This window comes from Gymnoscopelus microlampas (assembly GCF_963454915.1).
Source record: "Gymnoscopelus microlampas genome assembly, chromosome: 13".
Classification (NCBI taxonomy): domain Eukaryota; kingdom Metazoa; phylum Chordata; class Actinopteri; order Myctophiformes; family Myctophidae; genus Gymnoscopelus; species Gymnoscopelus microlampas.
The window spans coordinates 6,438,113-6,458,867 of record NC_139950.1 but is presented as its reverse complement, the minus strand read 5'-3'; the positions used below and the strand labels follow the sequence as shown (position 1 = coordinate 6,458,867).

The 20,755-nt window shown below is 43.9% G+C and overlaps 6 protein-coding genes across 6 annotated transcripts; 1 reads left to right on the top strand and 5 right to left on the bottom strand.

Moving 5' to 3' along the window:
• Positions 1–135: 135 nt before the first annotated feature.
• LOC311058364 (histone H1-like) lies at positions 136–9,977 on the bottom strand (the record flags this gene model as incomplete). The annotated part of the gene is made up of 2 exons (XM_084075801.1): positions 136–270; positions 9,462–9,977. The coding sequence occupies 2 exons, from the start codon at positions 9,975–9,977 to the stop codon at positions 136–138; spliced, it is 651 nt and encodes a 216-aa protein (XP_083931927.1).
• On the bottom strand, positions 3,117–3,527 carry LOC311058375 (histone H3.2; the record flags this gene model as incomplete). The annotated part of the gene is made up of 1 exon (XM_084075812.1): positions 3,117–3,527. The coding sequence occupies one exon, from the start codon at positions 3,525–3,527 to the stop codon at positions 3,117–3,119; it is 411 nt and encodes a 136-aa protein (XP_083931938.1).
• Positions 3,966–4,349, top strand: LOC311058381 (histone H2A-like; the record flags this gene model as incomplete). The annotated part of the gene is made up of 1 exon (XM_084075818.1): positions 3,966–4,349. One exon carries the CDS (start codon positions 3,966–3,968, stop codon positions 4,347–4,349), a length of 384 nt encoding a protein of 127 aa, XP_083931944.1.
• LOC311058400 (histone H2B-like) lies at positions 5,229–5,603 on the bottom strand (the record flags this gene model as incomplete). The annotated part of the gene is made up of 1 exon (XM_084075837.1): positions 5,229–5,603. One exon carries the CDS (start codon positions 5,601–5,603, stop codon positions 5,229–5,231), a length of 375 nt encoding a protein of 124 aa, XP_083931963.1.
• A 1,228-nt stretch (positions 9,978–11,205) lies between the features above and the next one.
• Positions 11,206–11,580, bottom strand: LOC311058404 (histone H2B-like; the record flags this gene model as incomplete). Its single annotated transcript, XM_084075841.1, has 1 exon — positions 11,206–11,580. One exon carries the CDS (start codon positions 11,578–11,580, stop codon positions 11,206–11,208), a length of 375 nt encoding a protein of 124 aa, XP_083931967.1.
• Positions 11,581–12,692: 1,112 nt separating this feature from the next.
• Positions 12,693–13,004, bottom strand: LOC311058414 (histone H4; the record flags this gene model as incomplete). The annotated part of the gene is made up of 1 exon (XM_084075851.1): positions 12,693–13,004. One exon carries the CDS (start codon positions 13,002–13,004, stop codon positions 12,693–12,695), a length of 312 nt encoding a protein of 103 aa, XP_083931977.1.
• Positions 13,005–20,755: the final 7,751 nt, after the last annotated feature.

The window sequence follows — 20,755 nt, the reverse complement described above, 5'->3', positions numbered from 1 at the left end:
CTATATTAACTGGTGGTCCCCGGACCACTAGTGCATGCTCATTAAACATGTGAGAAAGAGGAAATCTCTTGTAAAACGTTGTGGTTGGCTCTTAAAAGAGCCTTTTGAGGATAATCTGAGATGGTTTATAACAGTTTACTTCTTTTTGGGAGCTGCCTTCTTTGCTGCCTTGGGTTTGGCAACCTTCTTGGCTGGAGCTTTCTTGGCTGCTGCGGGCTTCTTGGCTACTTTCTTGGGGCTCTTGGTGGCTTTCTTCGGGCTTTTAGCTGCTACTTTCTTGGCGGCAGGCTTCTTGGCTTTCTTCGGCGATTTCTTAGCGGCTACGGGCTTCTTTGCTGCCACCTTCTTCTTTGGCTTTTTAGCCGCGGCGGGTTTCTTGGCAACAGCAGGCTTCTTTGCTTTGACAGCTTTCTTAACAGCAGGCTTCTTCGCTTTTACTGCTACAACTTTCTTGTTCATCTTGAAAGAGCCAGATGCGCCGGTACCTTTGGTCTGAACCAGAGTGCCTTTTGCTACCAGGCTCTTGACGGCGATCTTGACGCGGGCCTTGTTCTTCTCCACATCGTAGCCGCCGGCAACAAGAGCTTTCTTGACCGCAGCCAGGGATACACCGCTCCGTTCCTTGGAGGCGGACACGGCCTTGACGACAAGCTCAGCGACGCTGGGGCCGGTCTTCTTGGGTCGGGGAGCTGCCTTCTTCTTGGCGGCCTTGGCCGGAGCCGGAGCTGGAGCTGGTGCGACTTCTGCCATGATTCTATCAAATTCGGGTAGTAGCTTGTCTCGTCGACTCGGTACGGTAGACTAGACTGGTGTAGAACACACTGAAGGGGCCGGACTTAAACACAACATGAGAACCATGTAGAGTCATCGCACACAGAGCCCCTCTTCTCTAGGTGGCTTAATGTGCCACTTGTGTTTTCTCCTCGACAAAAACAACATATTATGAACGACTGTGTATATTATGAAATATAAAAAAGGGCACACCTTCTGGCACACAAGTGCCTTTTTGTCATGGACATTATTTGAGACGCGAAGCATGCTCTCGTTTTGTATTGAAAGGCTCAACATCTGACTCTTCGAGGGACAAAACACAACTCCTCCATCATTTTCCTTCTAAAACGATGTTAAACTATGCTACATTAACACCAATCCTCTTAATCCTCTTTGCAGACATACCAGACGACAGGATAACATAAACTATACTCTTGTTTTATTATCCGTTTAGTTATAAATAGAAGGTTTTCTGACCTTAGTAAACACACGCCAGTTGATGTCAGTGACTCCCATTGACAGCTATTGAATGGTGGAAAGCTTTGTTCATTTGTGGACGAATAACGTACTGTGAGTAATTAACATCTGATCAAACTAAAGTAAAGAAAATAAAGCTTATCTTATACAATCAACTGTCGCTGTCTGTACCTTGCTTATCACCATATTAGGCCTGATAACCGTATAGCAGCAGGGGACAGAACTGTTCAGTAAATATATCACAAGTGAACCAGTTGCTGTAAGTTATTTTCTTGGGTATAAAGCTACCTGATACTTTATTAACAGTTTGCTAATAGTACAGTGGAACAATTTTACAATGATGCTAAAAGGATAAAACAAAAAGCCCTAGGGGCTTGTTTTACGATATACAAGACATCATCAACACTATAGTAGCAATAAACGCACAACAAACAGTTTTTTTTTTGGGGCGGGGGGCATTTCTGGTGTTGGGCTTAGATTTGTTTTGTTTTTTTATTTTATTTTTTTATTTAACTTTAAATGCAAACTCGGAAAAAGGAAAAAGTCTTATTATTACCTATAACTACAGATCACTCTCTGATCAAAGTACACTAAACAAGAGAGAGAGAGTGTGTGTGTGTGTGTGTGTGTGTGTGTGTGTGTGTGTGTGTGTGTGTGTGTGTGTGTGTGTGTGTGTGTGTGTGTGTGTGTGTGTGTGTGTGTGTGTGTGTGTGTGTGTGTGTGTGTGTGTGTGTGTGTGTGTGTGTGTGTGTGTGTGTGTGTTGTACTTTTGAGAACAACAGTACATGGAAGTACAAAGTCACAATACAAGGTCTACTAAACTGGAAGACTCATTAAGCACTGAGCTTGTTTAAGATGAGATCCAATCCATCCAATCCTAGCAAAATGAGCAGGGGTTAGATGGGTTTTGTGATTGAGGCCAAGAAGTAGCCTTACTAGTTTGTTTTGGGATGTTTGGGGCCTTGTTTTAAGGCCTTGGCGGTGTTGTGATACCATGAGGAGCATGCATAATCGTAATAACCTTGTATGAGGGCCCCTGCAAGAATCTTCAGAGTATTCTTACTGACTAGACGTCCAACCCTATACAAAAGGCGTATTCTTTGGTTGACCTTTTTGATCACTCTTTCAGCGTTTTTGTTACCGGAGAGGTTTGCCTCCAAGATGGAACCCAAGTAGGTAAGTTCCTCCTTTCTTGTGATAACAACATCACCCAGTGGGCAAAACAGTGTCTGTGTGCGTGTACCTACTGCAAGTAGGTACTGAACAATGCCATTTGGTATTGCATCATGCCCCACCTGGTTATGCAATGACCGTTGGCAGAATACCCGTCTCTATAATGCCTATGCATATGTCGTAACCCCATTATAACTCAATTGAGAATGTTATAGACTCATTGTTCACGAAATATATAAATGTTTTAATTGAAAAAAACAAAGAACACACACACACACACACACACACACACACACACACACACACATATATATATATATATATATATATATATATATATATATACAGCAGTCATGAGAACCAGGGTAAATTATGGGATTTAGAGGGCTCTATATTCACCTTACAATTCGTTTTATTTTGTGTTTACCATGGACTAGAGATGATGGGGAGACTTGTTACTGATCAAATAGCCCAGTAGAGCATTCCATGATTACCTTTTAAATGCAATAAAAACATCAACGACCTTTAAAATGGCATGAACATATAGTAAGTTCTATATTATTACTGCTATGATTACAGCCATAGCGTTATGGCTTATATAACTACAACGGGTTTCATATGTGGAAATCTTTTAAAGAAATAAGTGGGTGGCTCTTAAAAGAGCCGTTTTGGGGGTTTGTCAGTGATCTACAAGTTTAAGCACGTTCTCCACGGATACGACGGGCCAGCTGGATGTCTTTGGGCATGATGGTCACCCTCTTTGCGTGGATGGCGCACAGATTGGTGTCTTCAAACAGACCGACCAGATAAGCCTCGGCTGACTCCTGGAGAGCCATGACAGCGGAGCTCTGGAAGCGCAGGTCGGTTTTGAAGTCCTGGGCGATCTCCCTCACCAGGCGCTGGAAGGGCAGCTTACGGATCAGCAGCTCGGTGGATTTCTGGTAACGACGGATCTCCCTCAGAGCCACTGTACCAGGACGGTAACGGTGAGGCTTCTTCACTCCACCGGTTGCCGGTGCGCTCTTACGTGCAGCTTTGGTGGCGAGCTGCTTCCTGGGGGCTTTGCCACCGGTGGACTTGCGGGCGGTTTGCTTGGTTCTTGCCATTTCTCTCTGTTTGACTCTGCAGAGTTAAAAGTTGTGATGAAACGAGTGCACACTCCTGCGCTTTATCTCTGCGGCTCTAAGACGCCGTCTTTCTCTGATTGGTCTCTGGTCAGGAACCTCCTTGTTTGGGGAGGAACCAGAGTTTAGACTGGGAGGAACCGATCACGTCACGAGTCTAGTGCTGATTGGTGGGGAGCTCATACACAGTCAGCCCGCGCTCTCATTCATGGTCAGGGACCTCCTTCTCTGGGAGGAACCGTTCACGCCACTAGTAGTGATTGGAGGAGAACTCATACTCACTCACCCCGCGCTCTCATTCATATTTATGATTGGTGGGGCGCTCACAGACAGTACTTGAGTTGAAGATATAAAACGTTTCGTGTTCCTTCTCATCAGCACATTTCTTCGTAGTTAAACTCAAAGAAATAAAGCAAAAAAATGTCAGGAAGAGGTAAGACCGGAGGAAAATCCAGGGCGAAGGCTAAGACCCGCTCATCTCGTGCCGGGCTCCAGTTCCCCGTGGGTCGTGTCCACAGACTGCTGCGTAAAGGCAACTATGCCCAGAGAGTCGGTGCCGGCGCCCCAGTCTATCTGGCGGCTGTTCTCGAATATCTGACCGCTGAGATCCTGGAGCTGGCTGGAAACGCTGCCCGTGACAACAAGAAGTCTCGTATCATCCCCCGTCATCTCCAGCTGGCCGTCCGCAACGACGAGGAGCTCAACAGGCTGCTGGGCGGAGTGACCATCGCTCAGGGCGGTGTGCTGCCCAACATCCAGGCTGTTCTGCTTCCCAAGAAGACCGAGAAAGCCGCCAAGAAATAAATCTACTTCATTTGACACGGCAAACCCCACAAAGGCTCTTTTAAGAGCCACCCACTGTTTCTATATTGAGAGTTCTTTCTTATTACCCCTTCACTTCTTTGCTGCAACAGCAGTTAAACATGTTATTATATAATAACATTGAAAAGCTATCTAGTAACTAGAGTTTTCAAAATAGTAGTGGAGCACTATTTCCCTCGGAGATGTAGTGGAGTAGAAAGTATTGCAAATACTCTAATAAAAAAAACACAAAATTACAAAATAATAAAGACATTTGAGTACGTGTACTTGGTTACTTTACACCTGTCTTCGTTTCTGCTAAATGTTTTCCCGCCTACATGCTCTATTGTCACTCGAATTTAGAGGGACGAAGTTTATAACATTTTTCAAATGTTATAGGACCAGCACTGCGCGAATAAGCTAACTTTTCTTTGTCACATCATATTTCATTGTAAATGCTTCTCCGCTATAAGAGTATAAAACAACGTATATCCTAACGTTATATGTATATATTAGTTAATTTGCACAATCATCTGCATGGACAGATCTAAACATCGCTTTTAAATGTTTTGGGTTTGTCTGGTCTTTTAGGTGTTGAATGTTTAAATGCAGATTTGAGACATTTGGGTTGCTTTTTGTAAGTGTAGTCCATGTCACTTGAAAGCGTTTTTATGTGATGTGATTTGCACGGGAAGAATTCCTGCCTCTTGGACAAAACTAAGAATGCGCGTCATACATCTTGATTAGAGAGTTATCTTTAAACGCTATCCTTTTCAAAGTGATATGAATCAGAATTGACAATCAAAACTACGCGGATAAACTCTTCCGTGAAAAGATGGGTGGTCCTTAAAAGGACCGTTGTTTTCGTGTCAGATTAACAGTTTACTTGGAGCTGGTGTACTTGGTGACAGCCTTGGTGCCCTCAGACACAGCGTGCTTGGCCAGCTCACCGGGGAGCAGCAGGCGGACGGCGGTCTGGATCTCCCTGGATGAGATGGTGCGTTTCTTGTTGTAGTGTCCCAGACGAGAGGCTTCACCGGCGATGCGCTCGAAGATGTCGTTGACAAAGGAGTTCATGATGCCCATGGCCTTGGAAGAGATACCGGTGTCAGGGTGGACCTGCTTCATAACCTTGTATATGTAGATGGCGTAACTCTCCTTCCTGGACTTTCTGCGCTTCTTACCGCCCTTTGCGGCGGATTTGGTGACGGCTTTCTTAGAGCCCTTCTTGGGCGCTGGCTTAGCAACTTCAGGCATTTTAGTGACACTCAAAGTAGTGGCAAAGAATGAATTTAAAGTTAGTTATCGCACCAGTATTTATACAGAGCCATGCAAATCTAGTGTGTGACTCCCAGCATAGGATTGGCTGATCTTGCCACAAAGAGGGTGGTGTCTTTGCTTCTGCATAATGTTTTCCCGCTCGTATGCTCTATTGTCCCTGTAACATTTTGAGGGACGTGTAATAAGGGATGTATCATTTATTTCAAAAGTCATTTGGTTATTGTTATGTTTCTGCTTTGATCTTCAAACTACAGTACAGCGTGTCATGTTTACTACTGTCCACTCTGTTTTGGTGCCCAGATTTCCCTAGTGCCCAGAATGTTTTGGTATAACACATAATACACTTCTTATTATCAATAAACTACTAACAGCAAATAAATAATGAAAATTATTATTGTCTCCGCCGGGCCGAAGGCATGGCGGAGACAATAATAGTGTTTTCGTTGGATTTTCGATGTCCCCCCCCTCCCCCCTAGCCAAGCTAACATTGGTCAAGCTTCACGTGACACGTGACAATATGTTGAAAAGATGTGCTTTGATTGGCTTGCGAGACGCATGACGAAATACATACCTGTAAATAGGTGAATCACTTCGGAGCGCTGCGGTGCGCGTTCCGAAGTGACATCAGTGCCATCAGCCAAGCTAACATTTAGTGGTTACATGTCGCCTTTACGACATGTCGCCTTTCTGACGTTAACGAACCCTATACCTAACCCTAACCGCACGCGGAAGCCACTAGTCAGAGTCGCGAGATGTCGGAATGGAAGGCGGTTACCCATTTAGTCAGGAGATATTAGCAGAAAAAGTTCCAATCTTGGAATAAATTCCTTACCAAAAATCCTGCTGCTGGCGGGCTTCCTGGTGCTCAGGAACAGTCAGGAACAGCACTTTTCAGTACAAACTGAGATTACAGCTGAGATCACAGCTGAGATCACACAATGCAACTAACTCTCATTACGCAAACTGAAGAAGCAGGAAATTATCGTCTGAAACCTCATGAAGAAGCAACGGCGCAATGCCGACAGCAGAAGGCCAAAGCTAAGAAACAGATACAAAGACCACTTGAATCCCCAAATGACAAAAAAACAAAGACGAGCCACAAATGCTGACAACATGACACAGCAAAGATTGCTACATTCTCTGGAAGAAAGAGTACAAGAGTCTGTAAAGAACATAGAAAGGAAAAGAAGGCACTGCTCACAGTGCCTTCAGTAACTTTGAACACTGTTTCAGAGACATAGCGAATTTCATTGTTGTCTCCGCCAGGAGACTATGTTTTCGTTCTCGTCCTTCCGTGTGTCCACCAAGCTAACATTGGTCAAGCTTCACGTGACACGTGACAATATGTTGAAAGGGTGTGCTTTGATTGGCTAGCGAGACGCATGATGAAATAGAGACCTATAAATAGGTGTGTCACTTCAAAAGATCATTTATATCTTTTGAAGTGAGGTAATACAGGATTAATCAGGAACAGTACTGGCGGAGACCTGTGCTCCGAGGAGCACATTTTCTAGTTATTATTATTATAATAATATAGACCCCTGGGGGTCTCCGTGAAGGGGTTCCCTTGCCAAATTAGTTGAATAGCACCACTTAACGACTTAAACCCTATTCGATTGTTAAGACGTGACGTTGCGCCCCGCTAGAATAACTTCCGGGTCCAAGTGTTTTAATGTTAATAATAATAATGTTAAATCATAATAATAAATAAATACTTTGTACTTCTATGATATTAGCCTTAAGACCCTTATTAACCCTCAATGGTTCATTTCTGAAAAAGGAGGTTATTGTAAAAAGATTTACGGGTTCCAACATGTTGTTTACAATGAAGAGTGGACGGCGCTGGTGCCTTTTGGACCCGGACGTGACATCGGACTACAAAATTACGTCAGACTTAAGAACCGAATGGGCTGTTTGAAAACAGCTCATCGACAAGCTCATGAGAGCTTGAGCTTGTCGATCAGTGTGAAAATGTTGGTATATTTTTTTGAAACATTTTAGTAACATGCATCTTGTATGTGGGTGTGATATAGAATTATTGATCTTCACCTTTTCAGGTTGATGTTCTCATGTTGGTACCTGATTCTAGCTCTTCAGGCTGATATTAATTCGTTAATTCATTATTATTAATTGATCATGTGTAATTAATTGATTATCTTCTTCTATGCTTAGAAAAAATAGAGAACCTGGTACACTGGCAGTATGGTGTGTTGTTTGTATTATTCATATATCATAGCAACATTGTGTATTGAGAATTGGGGGGTCAGTGATAAAATGGGGTTGGCAAGAAGTCTCTTACATTTTGTAGTCATGTTTGGTTTGTAGCTATTGGAAAAGACACGTGCACCATTTCTGCACAGAATGTCAAAATGAGAAATATTGAATATTGTATCCACTTTAAGTGAATGAAGGTGTTCTCTTACGTGTTTAAGTTATTACACTGCAATAGAGGCTTATATTTTATTCCATGTTTCCTTATTCCACAGTATTCCTGTATATTGTCATATTCCTATGACAAATACAGGTTACAACACTTGATAATGTAGCTACAGTCAAATTATACTCTCTAAAAGAGCACTTACAGTTATTACTATTCCTTTTCTATGATGTTTTTGCATAGTATTGTATATTTGCAGACCTTGAATTGAACTGTAATTTCCTGTGCTTTTTCTTTGCAAACTGCTAATAAAGTATTTAATCAATCAAAAATGGTGAAGAAAGTGACACTGAAAATAAAGCATGAGTGTCCTTAAGGTCAATACAAATTGTAATGTTTTTTAAAAATGAAATGGTGCTTTATTGAATTCCACCTGACAATTAATCAGGATAAAAATGTAGGTCATTTTGAATGTTTTCTCATGCCAATAAAAGCTCCTTTGAATTGGATGTGCTTGTGCAAGAGAAAGAGTGGGGTTGATAGGGAGAAAGGCTTGCCACTAGATACAGCAGAGGATCAGCCAATAGGCTATATGAGACAAAGTTCTCTCTCCTCTCCCAATACGTGAGGGCCCCGTGTTTTTTCGATTACTTTTTTCATTATTCTTTTTTTTTTTTCATTTTCCCCCAAAAATATTAAAAATAAATGAAGCAAGTAGAGTATTTTTTTTCACAGGGTGGTGTGATGCCCAACATCCAGGCTGTTCTGCTCCCCAAGAAGACAGAGAAAGCCGCCAAGAAATAAATATCCCTCATTCGATTGAACAATCCCCACAAAGGCTATTTTAAGAGCCACCCACTGTTTCTATATTAAGAGTTAATTCTTATTATCCATGTTCTTGTTTACTTGCTGCAACAGCAGTTAATAATGAATTGCAAAAACATAATATTATATACGTGAATGAGCTAACAACTTATGTGTGTCAAATCAGTCTTTCTGTGTACACAATGTAGTGAAGTGAATGCACTCATGCATCATATATTTTGAGGTCAGATCACTCGCTATATGCGTGTGTATAACTACACGTATATTCGAATGTAATATAGGTACATATATATAGGCCCACTATAATATGTACACTATATATAGACCTCATTAAAATCATGTATAAGTGCTTCATACATCACGGGGATTGTTGCAGAGTTTCTCATCTAATCTATATACATTAAGGAGTCAAATGCTTCATTGGCGCAGTTCTCACTGCAGATGAACTATAATGAACTAAGGAACTTTCTTTAATTGAAGTTGTGGGTGGCTCTTAAAAGAGCCTTTGTGGGGTAAACAGGCTGTTGTGTGGATGTTCACTTCTTCTTAGCGGCTGCCTTCTTGGGTTTCGCCGCCTTGGGCTTTGCTGCCTTCTTTGCTGGTGCTTTCTTGGCGGCAGCGGGCTTCTTCACTTTCTTGGGGCTCTTGGTCGCCTTCTTGGGGCTCTTCGCTGCTGGTTTCTTTGCAGCTGCGGGCTTCTTTGCCTTCTTGGGGGATTTCTTAGCGGCTGCGGGCTTCTTGGCTGCTGCCTTCTTGGGGGATTTCTTAGCGGCGACGGGTTTCTTGGCTGCTGGCTTCTTGGGTTTGACAGCCTTCTTAGCGGGTTTCTTTGCCTTAACTTCAGCAGTCTTGTTGAGCTTGAAGGATCCAGAAGCACCGGTACCCTTGGTCTGAAGCAAGGTGCCCTTTGCTACCAGGCTCTTCACAGCAGCCTTGACACGGCTGTTCTTCTTCTCTACGTCGTAGCCGCCGGCGGCCAGAGCCTTTTTAAGAGCGGCCAGAGACACACCGCTCCTCTCCTTGGAGGCTGTCACAGCCTTGACGATGAGCTCCTGGACGCTGGGACCGACCTTCTTGGGTTTGGCGGCGGCCTTCTTCTTGGCTGCTTTGGCCGGGGCGGCAGCTGGAGCTGGGGCGACTTCTGCCATTCTCTTCTGGTTTGAATTTCAGATGCACTGAACTAAAGTCTGAGTAGAGACTGATGGTCAAAACGAAGGAGGGGGTGGAACTTAAAGGATGTGTGAGAACCATGTAGACTCAACCCACTAGGTCAGTGCTCTGTGTGCTGCAGAACACTGAGACACTTGTGCTTTCTCTATAACTAAAACCAAATAAAATACAGACGGAGAAATATATTGGAGTCAAATAACAAATGGAGCAGATAGCAGACAAGTTTCACTTCATAATCAAATCATGTGGAGCTCTGAGGACCATTGAGTTTTGTTTGGAGATGTTTAAAACCTCACTTATACACCATTACACAGAGTATTTTGCAGCTTTCCCCTGTAATTTGTCTTTTAAAATAGTTTTAACATAGAATACCCAGTTCCCTATTTGCTGCAGAGTAAGCTGAGATGTCTGGCTTTGGAATAAAAGTAAAACAGGTCGTCTGGAGCAAAGCGTTTTGTTTTAAATGTACAACTTTTCAGTGTCTGCTAACACAGTGCTGCTGTTGGCCTGCACTGTGGCGAGGACACTGGTCATTTATCTGGCTCTGCTAAGCTCTTGTTTTGTGAATAATTATAAGAAATCTGACATGTTTCAGTTAATTTCACACTTACATTTATTATTTATATTATTCAAAGATGGCCAGTTGAGAGCAAGCTCCACTTTTCCAATGGTGCCATTTACAATACATATGGCATACTGCTCTACACAATTTCAAATAGATGAACACACCTAAATTAACTATATAGAAATTAATGCCATTCAGTTGTGTTCAGCTGTCAAAGGGGTCTGTCTGCTGACATGTAAGCCTATACTAAATACTAAGTTTGATAGCTAGATTGTTTTGAATTAGAATCAGGGTCAGGGGGTACTGGAACAATATACATATCCTCACCTTTACCTCAACAAAACAGAAATTATGATCAAATACACTACATTTAAATAGCTTTACGAATAGGGACACGCATCTGTAATTTAAGTATACGTAACTAAATGTAGCACTTGTTACAGTACTAGTCTATAGCCAGAGAAGAAGCCAGAACCAAGATACTTTTTTTCTAAAGAGGCCCATGATAAAATGTCTTTTTCAACATTCAGTGAACCTGCATTACAGTTTTCAAAGGGCTCATATTACATGCGGAGAAACTCTTTAAGGAAAATATGGGTGGCCCTTAAAAGGACCGTTGTGTTTATTGTAGAGTAGGTAGTTTATTTGGAACTGGTGTACTTGGTGACAGCCTTAGTGCCCTCAGACACAGCGTGCTTGGCCAGCTCACCGGGGAGAAGCAGGCGGACGGCGGTCTGAATCTCTCTAGACGTGATGGTGCGACGCTTGTTGTAGTTGGCCAGTTTGGAGGCTTCACCGGCGATGCGCTCAAAGATGTCGTTGACAAAAGAGTTCATGATGCCCATGGCCTTGGAAGAGATGCCAGTGTCAGGGTGGACCTGCTTCAGGACCTTGTACACATAGATGGCATAACTCTCCTTCCTAGACTTTCTGCGCTTCTTACCGCCCTTCGTAGCGGTCTTGGTGACGGCTTTCTTAGAGCCCTTCTTGGGCGCTGGTTTCGCAACTTCAGGCATATTCTCTCTTCTTCTCAAGGAATATAAAAGACGAAATGGCTCGGACTCAGCGTTACACGAGTATTTATACCAACCCCATGCAAATGTAGTGTGCTACTCCCAGCACATGATTGGGTGATTCTGCCACAAGGAGGGCGGTGTCTTTGTTCAGTGGTGGAAAAGTACTCACATGTTTCAATGAAGTAAAAGTATCAATACTGAAATGCAGAAAATAAATCATCTGTTACACAAGTACAAATCTGTTGGTGCATGGCCAGTATTAAAAATGTAGCCTACTTGAATGAAAGGACAGACGTTTTGGCATCAAATTGTAGGCCTACTTAAAGTACCAAAATTAAAAATACCTCAATAATGTACTTGAGTACTTAGTTACTTTACAGCACTGTCTTTGTTTCTGCTAAATGTTTTCCCGCCTACATACTCTATTGTCCCTCGAAAAATGAGAGGGATAGTTTATCACATGGGTCCACATTCAGGGTATATTTATAATTTAATCAAATGAAATTTCAGTTTTAACACAGTTTCTACCTATGCAGAACATATCATATATTAATCAAGCACATTAGAACATTAGAATATATTAATTCAATTTCCACTATAACGGCAAAGCAGACTATTGCTACTAATCTCACATGATACTTATATGTCCCTGTCCAGTTCTTTTGTATATTTTATAGCTGGGCTATTCAAACACCAATTTAAAGCTGTGAGTGATAAAATTAAATTAATATTATACTATAATAATCTCATAGGGTCTAGCGGTTAGGATTCCTGGTTTTCATCCAGGCGGCCCGGGTTCGACTCATAATTTATTCAAAGGTTCAATCAGTACGAATCATAAATAGATGTTTAAGAGCGTAAAATCAAATAAATACTGTCCCAGACATGGCAGACAAGATGGAAAAATGTGAGACCAATTGACATTGATTTAATTTCATTTAACGTGAATTATAGAAAGGAAAAGTGCTAGGAGGCAAAGTTTGGGAAATATATGGGCCCATATGGTGAAGTAGACAGACGTTTATGTTTGAGCGAAGCAATCAACTCTGTAGGGAAAGTGTGGGCGGCTCTTAAAAGAGCCTTTGAGTTGTTGGTAGAAGTCAGTCAGTCATTTACCCGCCGAAGCCGTACAGAGTGCGCCCCTGTCTCTTCAGAGCATAGACAACATCCATGGCGGTCACGGTCTTTCTCTTGGCGTGCTCGGTGTAGGTGACGGCGTCACGGATCACGTTCTCCAGGAAAACCTTGAGGACACCACGGGTCTCCTCGTAGATCAGACCGGAGATACGCTTCACACCGCCACGGCGAGCCAAACGGCGGATAGCGGGCTTTGTGATACCCTGGATGTTATCACGAAGCACTTTGCGATGGCGCTTGGCGCCTCCTTTTCCAAGACCCTTACCTCCCTTACCTCGGCCTGACATTTTGATATAACTGTTGAGTAAAACAGAACAGAAGTGATACTGAACGCTGAAGCCATGCGTATTTATATGTGTTCTGAGGACGTATAGGAAGACAGGCAGCCTGCTCTGCACTGGGCGTTGCCTAAAAAGCTGCAGCCCCACCCCCTTTATTCTGTGTTCTGCATGACAATAACCTCTCTCCAACGGTCATATTGGGCATGGTTATAAAGCAGAGACTTGGTGGTAGTAATTAACTATTAAAAAGCTACTATCTATCTATTTACACTGCCATTTTAAAACAATGGTGAAAATGGAATCCACGTTGACTGTGCAAAAGTTATATCTGACCATGTTTATATAACAATGTATGTTACTGTTTAAACTTTGTGTTGCTGCTATTCTTGTCTCCCTTATACAATAGAACATTTATTAAAATGGGACAAACATGGATAATCTATTCTAGATATTAATTTTCACTGAGCTCTAGAATATTTCAAATGCATCACCTGGGGCTGAAGTGACTAAAATAGGCTACCTGATGAGACCTTAAAGGACGACTTCACCGATTTTCAACCTATCTTCATATAATTGGTCCTCACTAATACTCATGATAAAATGGTACAATCTTTTTCTACTCGGTCTGTGTCTCAGAGGAGGGCTGTGGACAGTTCAGAGTCCCGTCTACCAGTGACATCATCAATGGGGAAGAAACTGCAGGCTTTCTATTCCTGGAAAGTTGCAATAAAATAAAAGAAGGCATTGTTCTCGTGTTAATAAAAATCTAAATAAAAAAAGTGAAATCTTGTTGGAAAAAAAAATCATGCCTAACAATGATGTCACTGGTAGACGGGTTTCTGGTCTGTCCACAGCCCTCCTATGAGACACAGACCAAGTAGAAAAAAATTGTATCATTTTATCATGAGCATTAGTGAGGACCTATTATTATATGAAGATAGGTTGAAAAGGGGTGAACTCGTCCTTTAAAGACACCTAATGACATTTAGAAAGACCAACTTAAAACAGTGGACTGGATAATTACATTATTATTATTTAAAACAAATATTATATTATAAAACAATCAACCAGTCACCCTAGTTTTTGTTTTCATTTGGAGACGTGGCTCTATTGGTTTGTTTAACTAATTAACATTCATTTTTTTGGTCGTTCATCCGTCTCCCTTGTCTTTTGTAATGGCTTCTAGGTAAGGGTTATAACCATAGTTATACACTGAAAAAAATGAGAAGTTGGCCTATGGGAGCTTCACATCATCCTCTGAAAGTGATTCAATCACATTGCCCTGAAGCGTTTCAATTGCACCGGAAGATCAGAGGGGGCGCTATTAGCGCGGACGGAAGTACTAGTTTCCTTCTTCTTCCATCCACTTGTTGATGGAAGCGTTCCCTCAGACACACGGTAAGAATATAAACCCTTAATCCATCCATTAAAACGTTCTAAGGTTTACATTTCATATCAGTAGGCCTAATGTGTTTGTTATCGCTCAAAAGACGCACTTGGTAGGGAATGTTAACTCTTAACAGCAACGCTGTTCGCATTAAGAATAGCAGCAGCGCTAGCTTAGCTAAGCTAGTCCCTGCAGCTAGCGCTGCTAGCATGTGTCATCTTATTGGGGTGCTCCTTCCATTCCGACATGTCACCACTCCGACTAGTGGCTTCTGCGTGCGGTTAAGGTTAGGGTTAGGGTTAGGTATAGGGTTAGTCAACGTCGGAAAGGCGACATGTCGGAAAGGAGAAATGCACCCCATATTATTAGTAAAACCTTCATTCTGTCCATCACACAACGGTGTTGCTTCCCAACATGTTGCCAGATGTGCATCGATATAACAAGTTGAAACGGGTGGGTCTAAGTACCCGTATCATCCATATTGTTCAATAAAAAGCATTTTAATCTGATCGGCGGCCATTTTCTCAGAGTTATAATGTATCAGAGACTGCAATACACCTCCCAACCGATAGGGTCACGCCATAGAAAGCATTTGATGGAAATTGAGAAAATGGCCAGCGGTTGGATTAAAACGCTTTTTATCGAACAATACGTAAGATACGGGTACTTAGACACAGGCGTTTTAATTTTTTACATCCGTGGCCGTGGGGTCAGCACTTAATATTTGAAATGTGAACGTTTATGTAGATGTACGGGTTGTAATGGAGACATTTCCAAAACCAGGAACAAGTAGCACCATGACGTTTGGGACAGACGAGCGTCATGTGAACCATGCTTAGTAATGTTTGTGCTTAATATTAACAACGTTATATTGATCAAACCGTGACTCTGTTCATCACATGTGTCGCGCTAGCTAGACTATTAATATTTGTGCACTTGAAGTGCAGTCTCAGCAACTTATTTATGCACCAGAGGGTGACAATAAAGGCACATCTAGTCTACATTATACACGTAGTAGAAACACATTGTTTAGCCCAGTGGTTCTCAACCTGTGGGTTGGGACCCCCAGGGGGGGGTCCCCACATGATGTTGGGGGGTCCCCAGATGATAGTGAAGTGACAATTTAAGGACTTTTAAACCTTTTTAATACCTAAAAAGAAAGTAACAACACGAGTAATCAATGAACTAGTATAAAACATTGGCTAAATTGTCAAATAATATAAGAAGGAGACAAACACGAGACGTTGTGAGCTTGTAGATCTGCTATTTTCACAATATTTATCTGTGGAATGGAGTCAAACAAAATGGGGTGTCCCCAGTTCAAATATGATTATTTTGGGGGGGTCCCCAGTTCAAATATGATTATTTTGGGGGGTCCCCAGTTCAAATATGATTATTTTGGGGGTCCCCAGTTCAAATATGATTATTTCGGGGGGTCGCGGCCTGCAAAGGTTGAGAACCACTGGTTTAGCCAAAGTGTTGCTTCAATCCAGCCTCAGATTAAAGGACTTCCTAAAAACTAGACACATTTAAAAATAAAACTGGAATTTAGCAATGATTTATTAAAATGTTGGTCCTCCCTCCTTTTGATATGCCATACCTTGAGATGTCAGTAAACCCTCGTTGTGTGCTGTGTATTAATGTATTTGTTTATTGAGTCAAAAAAGGAAAAGGTAACTTTTGAGGAAGACTATAACTAATATTAACCAGTATTAATGTGGCCTAAATTGTTACTTGCTGTTCTACTTCATTCCTTCTGACCGCCAGAGGCAGTGTTTTCAACACCTGGATATTCATCGCGCGCTCGCGCATAGGTCGAATATTAATACCAACAAAGTCACCCGTGACCTGTGTGCGCGCACGCTACCTATATAGGTACGGTGCACACAGCGTTCATCCTCTTTCATCTTTTCGCCTCCGGGGCGTAGGTCGATTAATCGCAGCTGTGCGTGGAGTCTCGCAGCCAACACGGCTGGGGCTACGGACTCTCCGTCCTCCAGAGACTGCATAGTCTGCTACCATGGAATTACGTTACCCCGTTCACAGGGGCTGTCGGAAAGGAACGACAGAAGGAAGGAGAAAAACAAAAAGGAAAAAAAAAAGCATGTAGCAAACAGCCCTGCACGAGTCACGACGGTGAATGGAGTTAGCTTGCCTGCTAGCGTTAGCTGCAATGGCTTGGTGGCTAACTACAAGAGCATCGAGTAGCGTACCGCAAGCATTGGGGGTGTGTCTCGCCCCGCAGCTGCTGGTCGCTGGACAACATAACAACAATAGCAGCGTGGGCTACCCGCTGCACCGTTGCGGTTTGTCCTGACTCCTGACACGGATAACGTGGAGCCATAGCTGTACATTGGCGACGGTGAGTGAATGTTTGGGCTGCGTTTACAGAAATAAGTAAATCAAATTAGCGTGAGGGACCGCGGTGCGCGGCCCACCGTAATGTACCGTTAGCAATTAGCAGTGGGGGTGTATCTCGCTCGGCTACTGCTGGTCGCTGGACGGAAGAGGAGAAAAAAGGGAAGAAACAAGAAATGACTAAAGTCATAATATAGCCGCTTGCGGCAGGCTTTTTGGCCCCAATCCTTTCATAGACCTGATTACTTGTTTTTTTGGATTGCTTGTTTCTCTCGCCAAACCTGGCAACATTTAGCGTCGCAAATTAACGCTAAAGTTTTTTATATAAGTGGTGGCAACATTTTGTGACACCACACGGGTCTTCCCAACAATAGCTAAGATTGAAGTCAGTGTGAACATGGCCAAATAATAACTTAATAGCCAAACTAGGTCTAATGAAGCACGCTAGCATTTAGGCTAACCCCCCCTGCCTGAGGCTCTCCGCTTTCTCTCTCTCTGCTGAGAGGGGGGGGGGGGGGGGGGGTGCTGCAAAGGGCCGTCTCCCCATTGGCGGGAAGTGTGAAGGACTTGATGAAGGACTTGATGACTAAGTCGTATTATACCAGGGGCTGTGTCTTGGATCCTGCTGGAGTCTCCTGACAGTGTTTCTCACTCCGCTACTGCTTGTCGCTGGACGAAGGAAGTGGAAAGTATTAGCGCTGAGAGTGTATCCCATTCTGCCGCTTTGAGGAACCATGTGCGGACCGCCGCAACATAGCGTCAGCATTAGGAGTGTTTCCCATTCCGCTACTGCTTGTCGCTGGACGAAAGAAGGGGAAAGTATTAGCGTTGAGAGTGTATCCCATTCTGCCGCTTTACAACCACGTGCGGACCACCGCAACGTAGCGTCAGCATTAGGAGTGTTTCCCATTCCGCTACTGCTTGTCGCTGGACGAAAGAAGGATAAAGTATCAGCGTTGAGAGTGTGTCTCACTCTGCCGCTTAATATACCGCAAGCATTGGGAGTGTGTCTCGCTCCGCTGCTGCTGGTCGCTCCACTACTGCTTGTCACTGGACGGAAGAAGGGAAAAGGATTAGCGTTGAGAGTGCATCTCGCTCTGCCGCTTGGTAAACCATGGCGGGCGGCCCACCGTCCATATAACGTGAGCATTGGGAGTATGTTTCGCTCCACTACCGCTTGTCGCTGGACGAAAGGAGTGGAAAGTATTAGCGTTGAGAGTGTGTCTCGCTCTGCCGCTTTTGGAGGGACCACGCCACTGCGGCGTGCGCCCACTGGAATATACCGCTAGCACTGGGAGAACTGACTCCATTAAGTACAAATACCTAAAGCGAAATTGTACTTAAGTACAGTACTGAGTACATGTACTCAGTTACGTTACACCGTTGTATGAGTGCTCTTCTGTGAATGTTTTGGCTAAGAGTGGTTCTCACTCTAACGCAGGCATTCTATCTACCAGACATGTGGCGCTTGTTAGCGCGATGGCTACAGCTAATAAAGGACACCCAGAGGGTGCTTTGCTCTGTCGTTATTGGACGATATACTGTGTACCTATTACCGTGTGTACTTGGTGCTATGTTCAGAGAATAACACACTACCGGACAGGGGTGTGCATACAGGTCACAACTCCACCGAGCGCCAAAACACATGTCAAGTGGTAAACGCTGCTCGGTACTGACTTAAGCAGCATATTTTGCCCGTGATATACAGGGGTAGGCCAATACTGCCACTGTGTGTGCTTAATCTCACAGTTCGAGTACGAATCGTAGCTTGAGTGTGACTCTGCTGCTATTCGGATTATACTGTTTGTGCTTGGCAGTAAAATGGAATTATAATGCTAGTATGGTTCAAGTGTGTCTCGCTTTGCCATCACTTGGTTATCATACTGTGTGTATTTGACACATGACATGACACTGTGGCTTGAGTGGTTCTCGCCCCTTGCTACAACGACGTTGCATATTAGTAACATTGTACTTGTGTGTACCTGGTACTCACTACTGCTATTCAACATATGCAGTATACTGTGAATACTTGATATCATAGCTTGAGTGTATGTCGCTCTGCTGCTATCCAGATAATACTATGTGCTTGGTAGTGCAATAGTCTTAAATAATTCTATATGACGAGGGAAGTGTTTGGGCTTCACCACTTCTTAACTATCGTACTGTGTCCTTGACACTGTAGCCTGAATGATTCTCGCTTTCGCTATGGCTACGTCATCAGTAGTATTGAGTGTCTCACTCTGTTGCTGTTGCCCATGGATTATTGCAACAATGGCTGGTCCCAGAAGGGAAGGTCCATTACTTGCGCCAGTCATGTCCTGACTATGGTGCCTGACACAGGCTATGGCTGTGAATGTTTAGCTAATTGGTCAGCCATGGGGAGTACAGCCCAATATGGCCTAGACCCAGGGCTAGTGGTTGATGCCAGCATTGCTTACTTTACTTACCTTACTGTAAGTCGATCCGGATTAAGAGCGCCTGCTAAATGCCTAAACTGTAAACATTGCTTCTCTGGTGGTGTCACTAGATGAAGCTGTTGAGCTGGATGACTGTTGCTCATGGCCACAGTGTTAGTCTCTAGTCTGCTACCTAGAGCCATGCCACAGCAGCTGGAATGGGATGTATTGGACATTCCCTTAACTACCTCGCCCTAGCCCTCCGGCATGCGAGTATTGATACGCAGACACAGTGCCTGTACAGCGCCTATGCAGCGCCTATCACTCTAGGCGTTTGCTTGCATGATTAGAGAATCAGCAGACTGTCTACTTGCATAATGTCAGTGCCACGTGTGGCTTTCTAAGGGGTGGCCATAACTGAGTGGTTAGTGGCCCGCATGGGGAGCCAGAGCCTCTGGATGTCCCGGGTTTGATGCCAGGCCAGCAATGGGTCGATGTGTGTCCCTATCTGAGCCCCTAATTGCCCCCCCCCTGAGCGCCGGTGAATGGCTGCTCACTGCTCCTAGTAGTTCTAGGATGGGCAAATAAATACAGCGGATGAATTTCACGCATGTACAAATGTGAATAAAAAGGGAAAGGAGTGTGGACCATTCCAACAGGCCCCACTCTCATGGAGGGGCAGTGAGACACTTCAGACTCTCTCTGCCTGTCATTCCAGGCCAGACGTTTGGGCCTGCTACCCAGAATGCCTTGCAGCATAGTACACCGTGAACAGGCAGTTCAGTTCAATCGGAAGGTTTCTGCTTGACCTACTTGATTTACTCATATATATATCTGCGGCTTGGGCCTCGAACCCCAAGACTGCAACAGAATGGTGAGGGTCTCAGCCAGTGTCGTTGTGCTGGACCTGCATGCAGTGCACCTGGCCCTCAAGATGTTTATGACGTGTTCAATAACACAATATGTCAACAGTCTGTCTTCTGGGGCGCTTGACCCAGTCAGTCTCTGCAGGAGGCTTGGAAGCTCCTTCTGTGGGCCTTGCCTCATCTTGCAAATTTCATAGCAATGCGCTTGTTGGGTGTACAGTCCAGGCTGCGGACGTGTTTCCCGCTGGGAGCCTCTTGGATTCGATAGCAGTTCAGATCACGTGCATAGGTATGGCAGAGCGGTAGTACCGTTAGCCTTGAGGGCATAACGCGTTGTTGACTGTAGGTCTCCCTGCCGGGACAGACCAGTCCGTTAGGGCAAGATGCTCTGGCCTACTGCAGCTTCTCAATGAAGTGCCTTGGCCTCTCCACGGAGACAAGATCTCCTGTCACAGTTTGGGGGGAGAGGTGCATGTGGCATCCTCACTCCTAACCTTCAGCTGCGTCATTGACCACTGAAATTCAAGACTATTGTCCGAACATTACTGGATTTTCGTACATCGTACCAAAGGAATAAGGATTAGCGTTGAGGGTGTTTCTCGCCCTGCCGCTTTGATATACCGCAAGCATTGGGGGTGTGTCTCGCCACGCTGCTGCTGGTCGCTGGACGACAATAAAAATAAAACAATAAGGGTTAGCGTTGAGGGTGTTTCTCGCCCCGCCGCTTTGATATACTAGGGCGTTGCACGC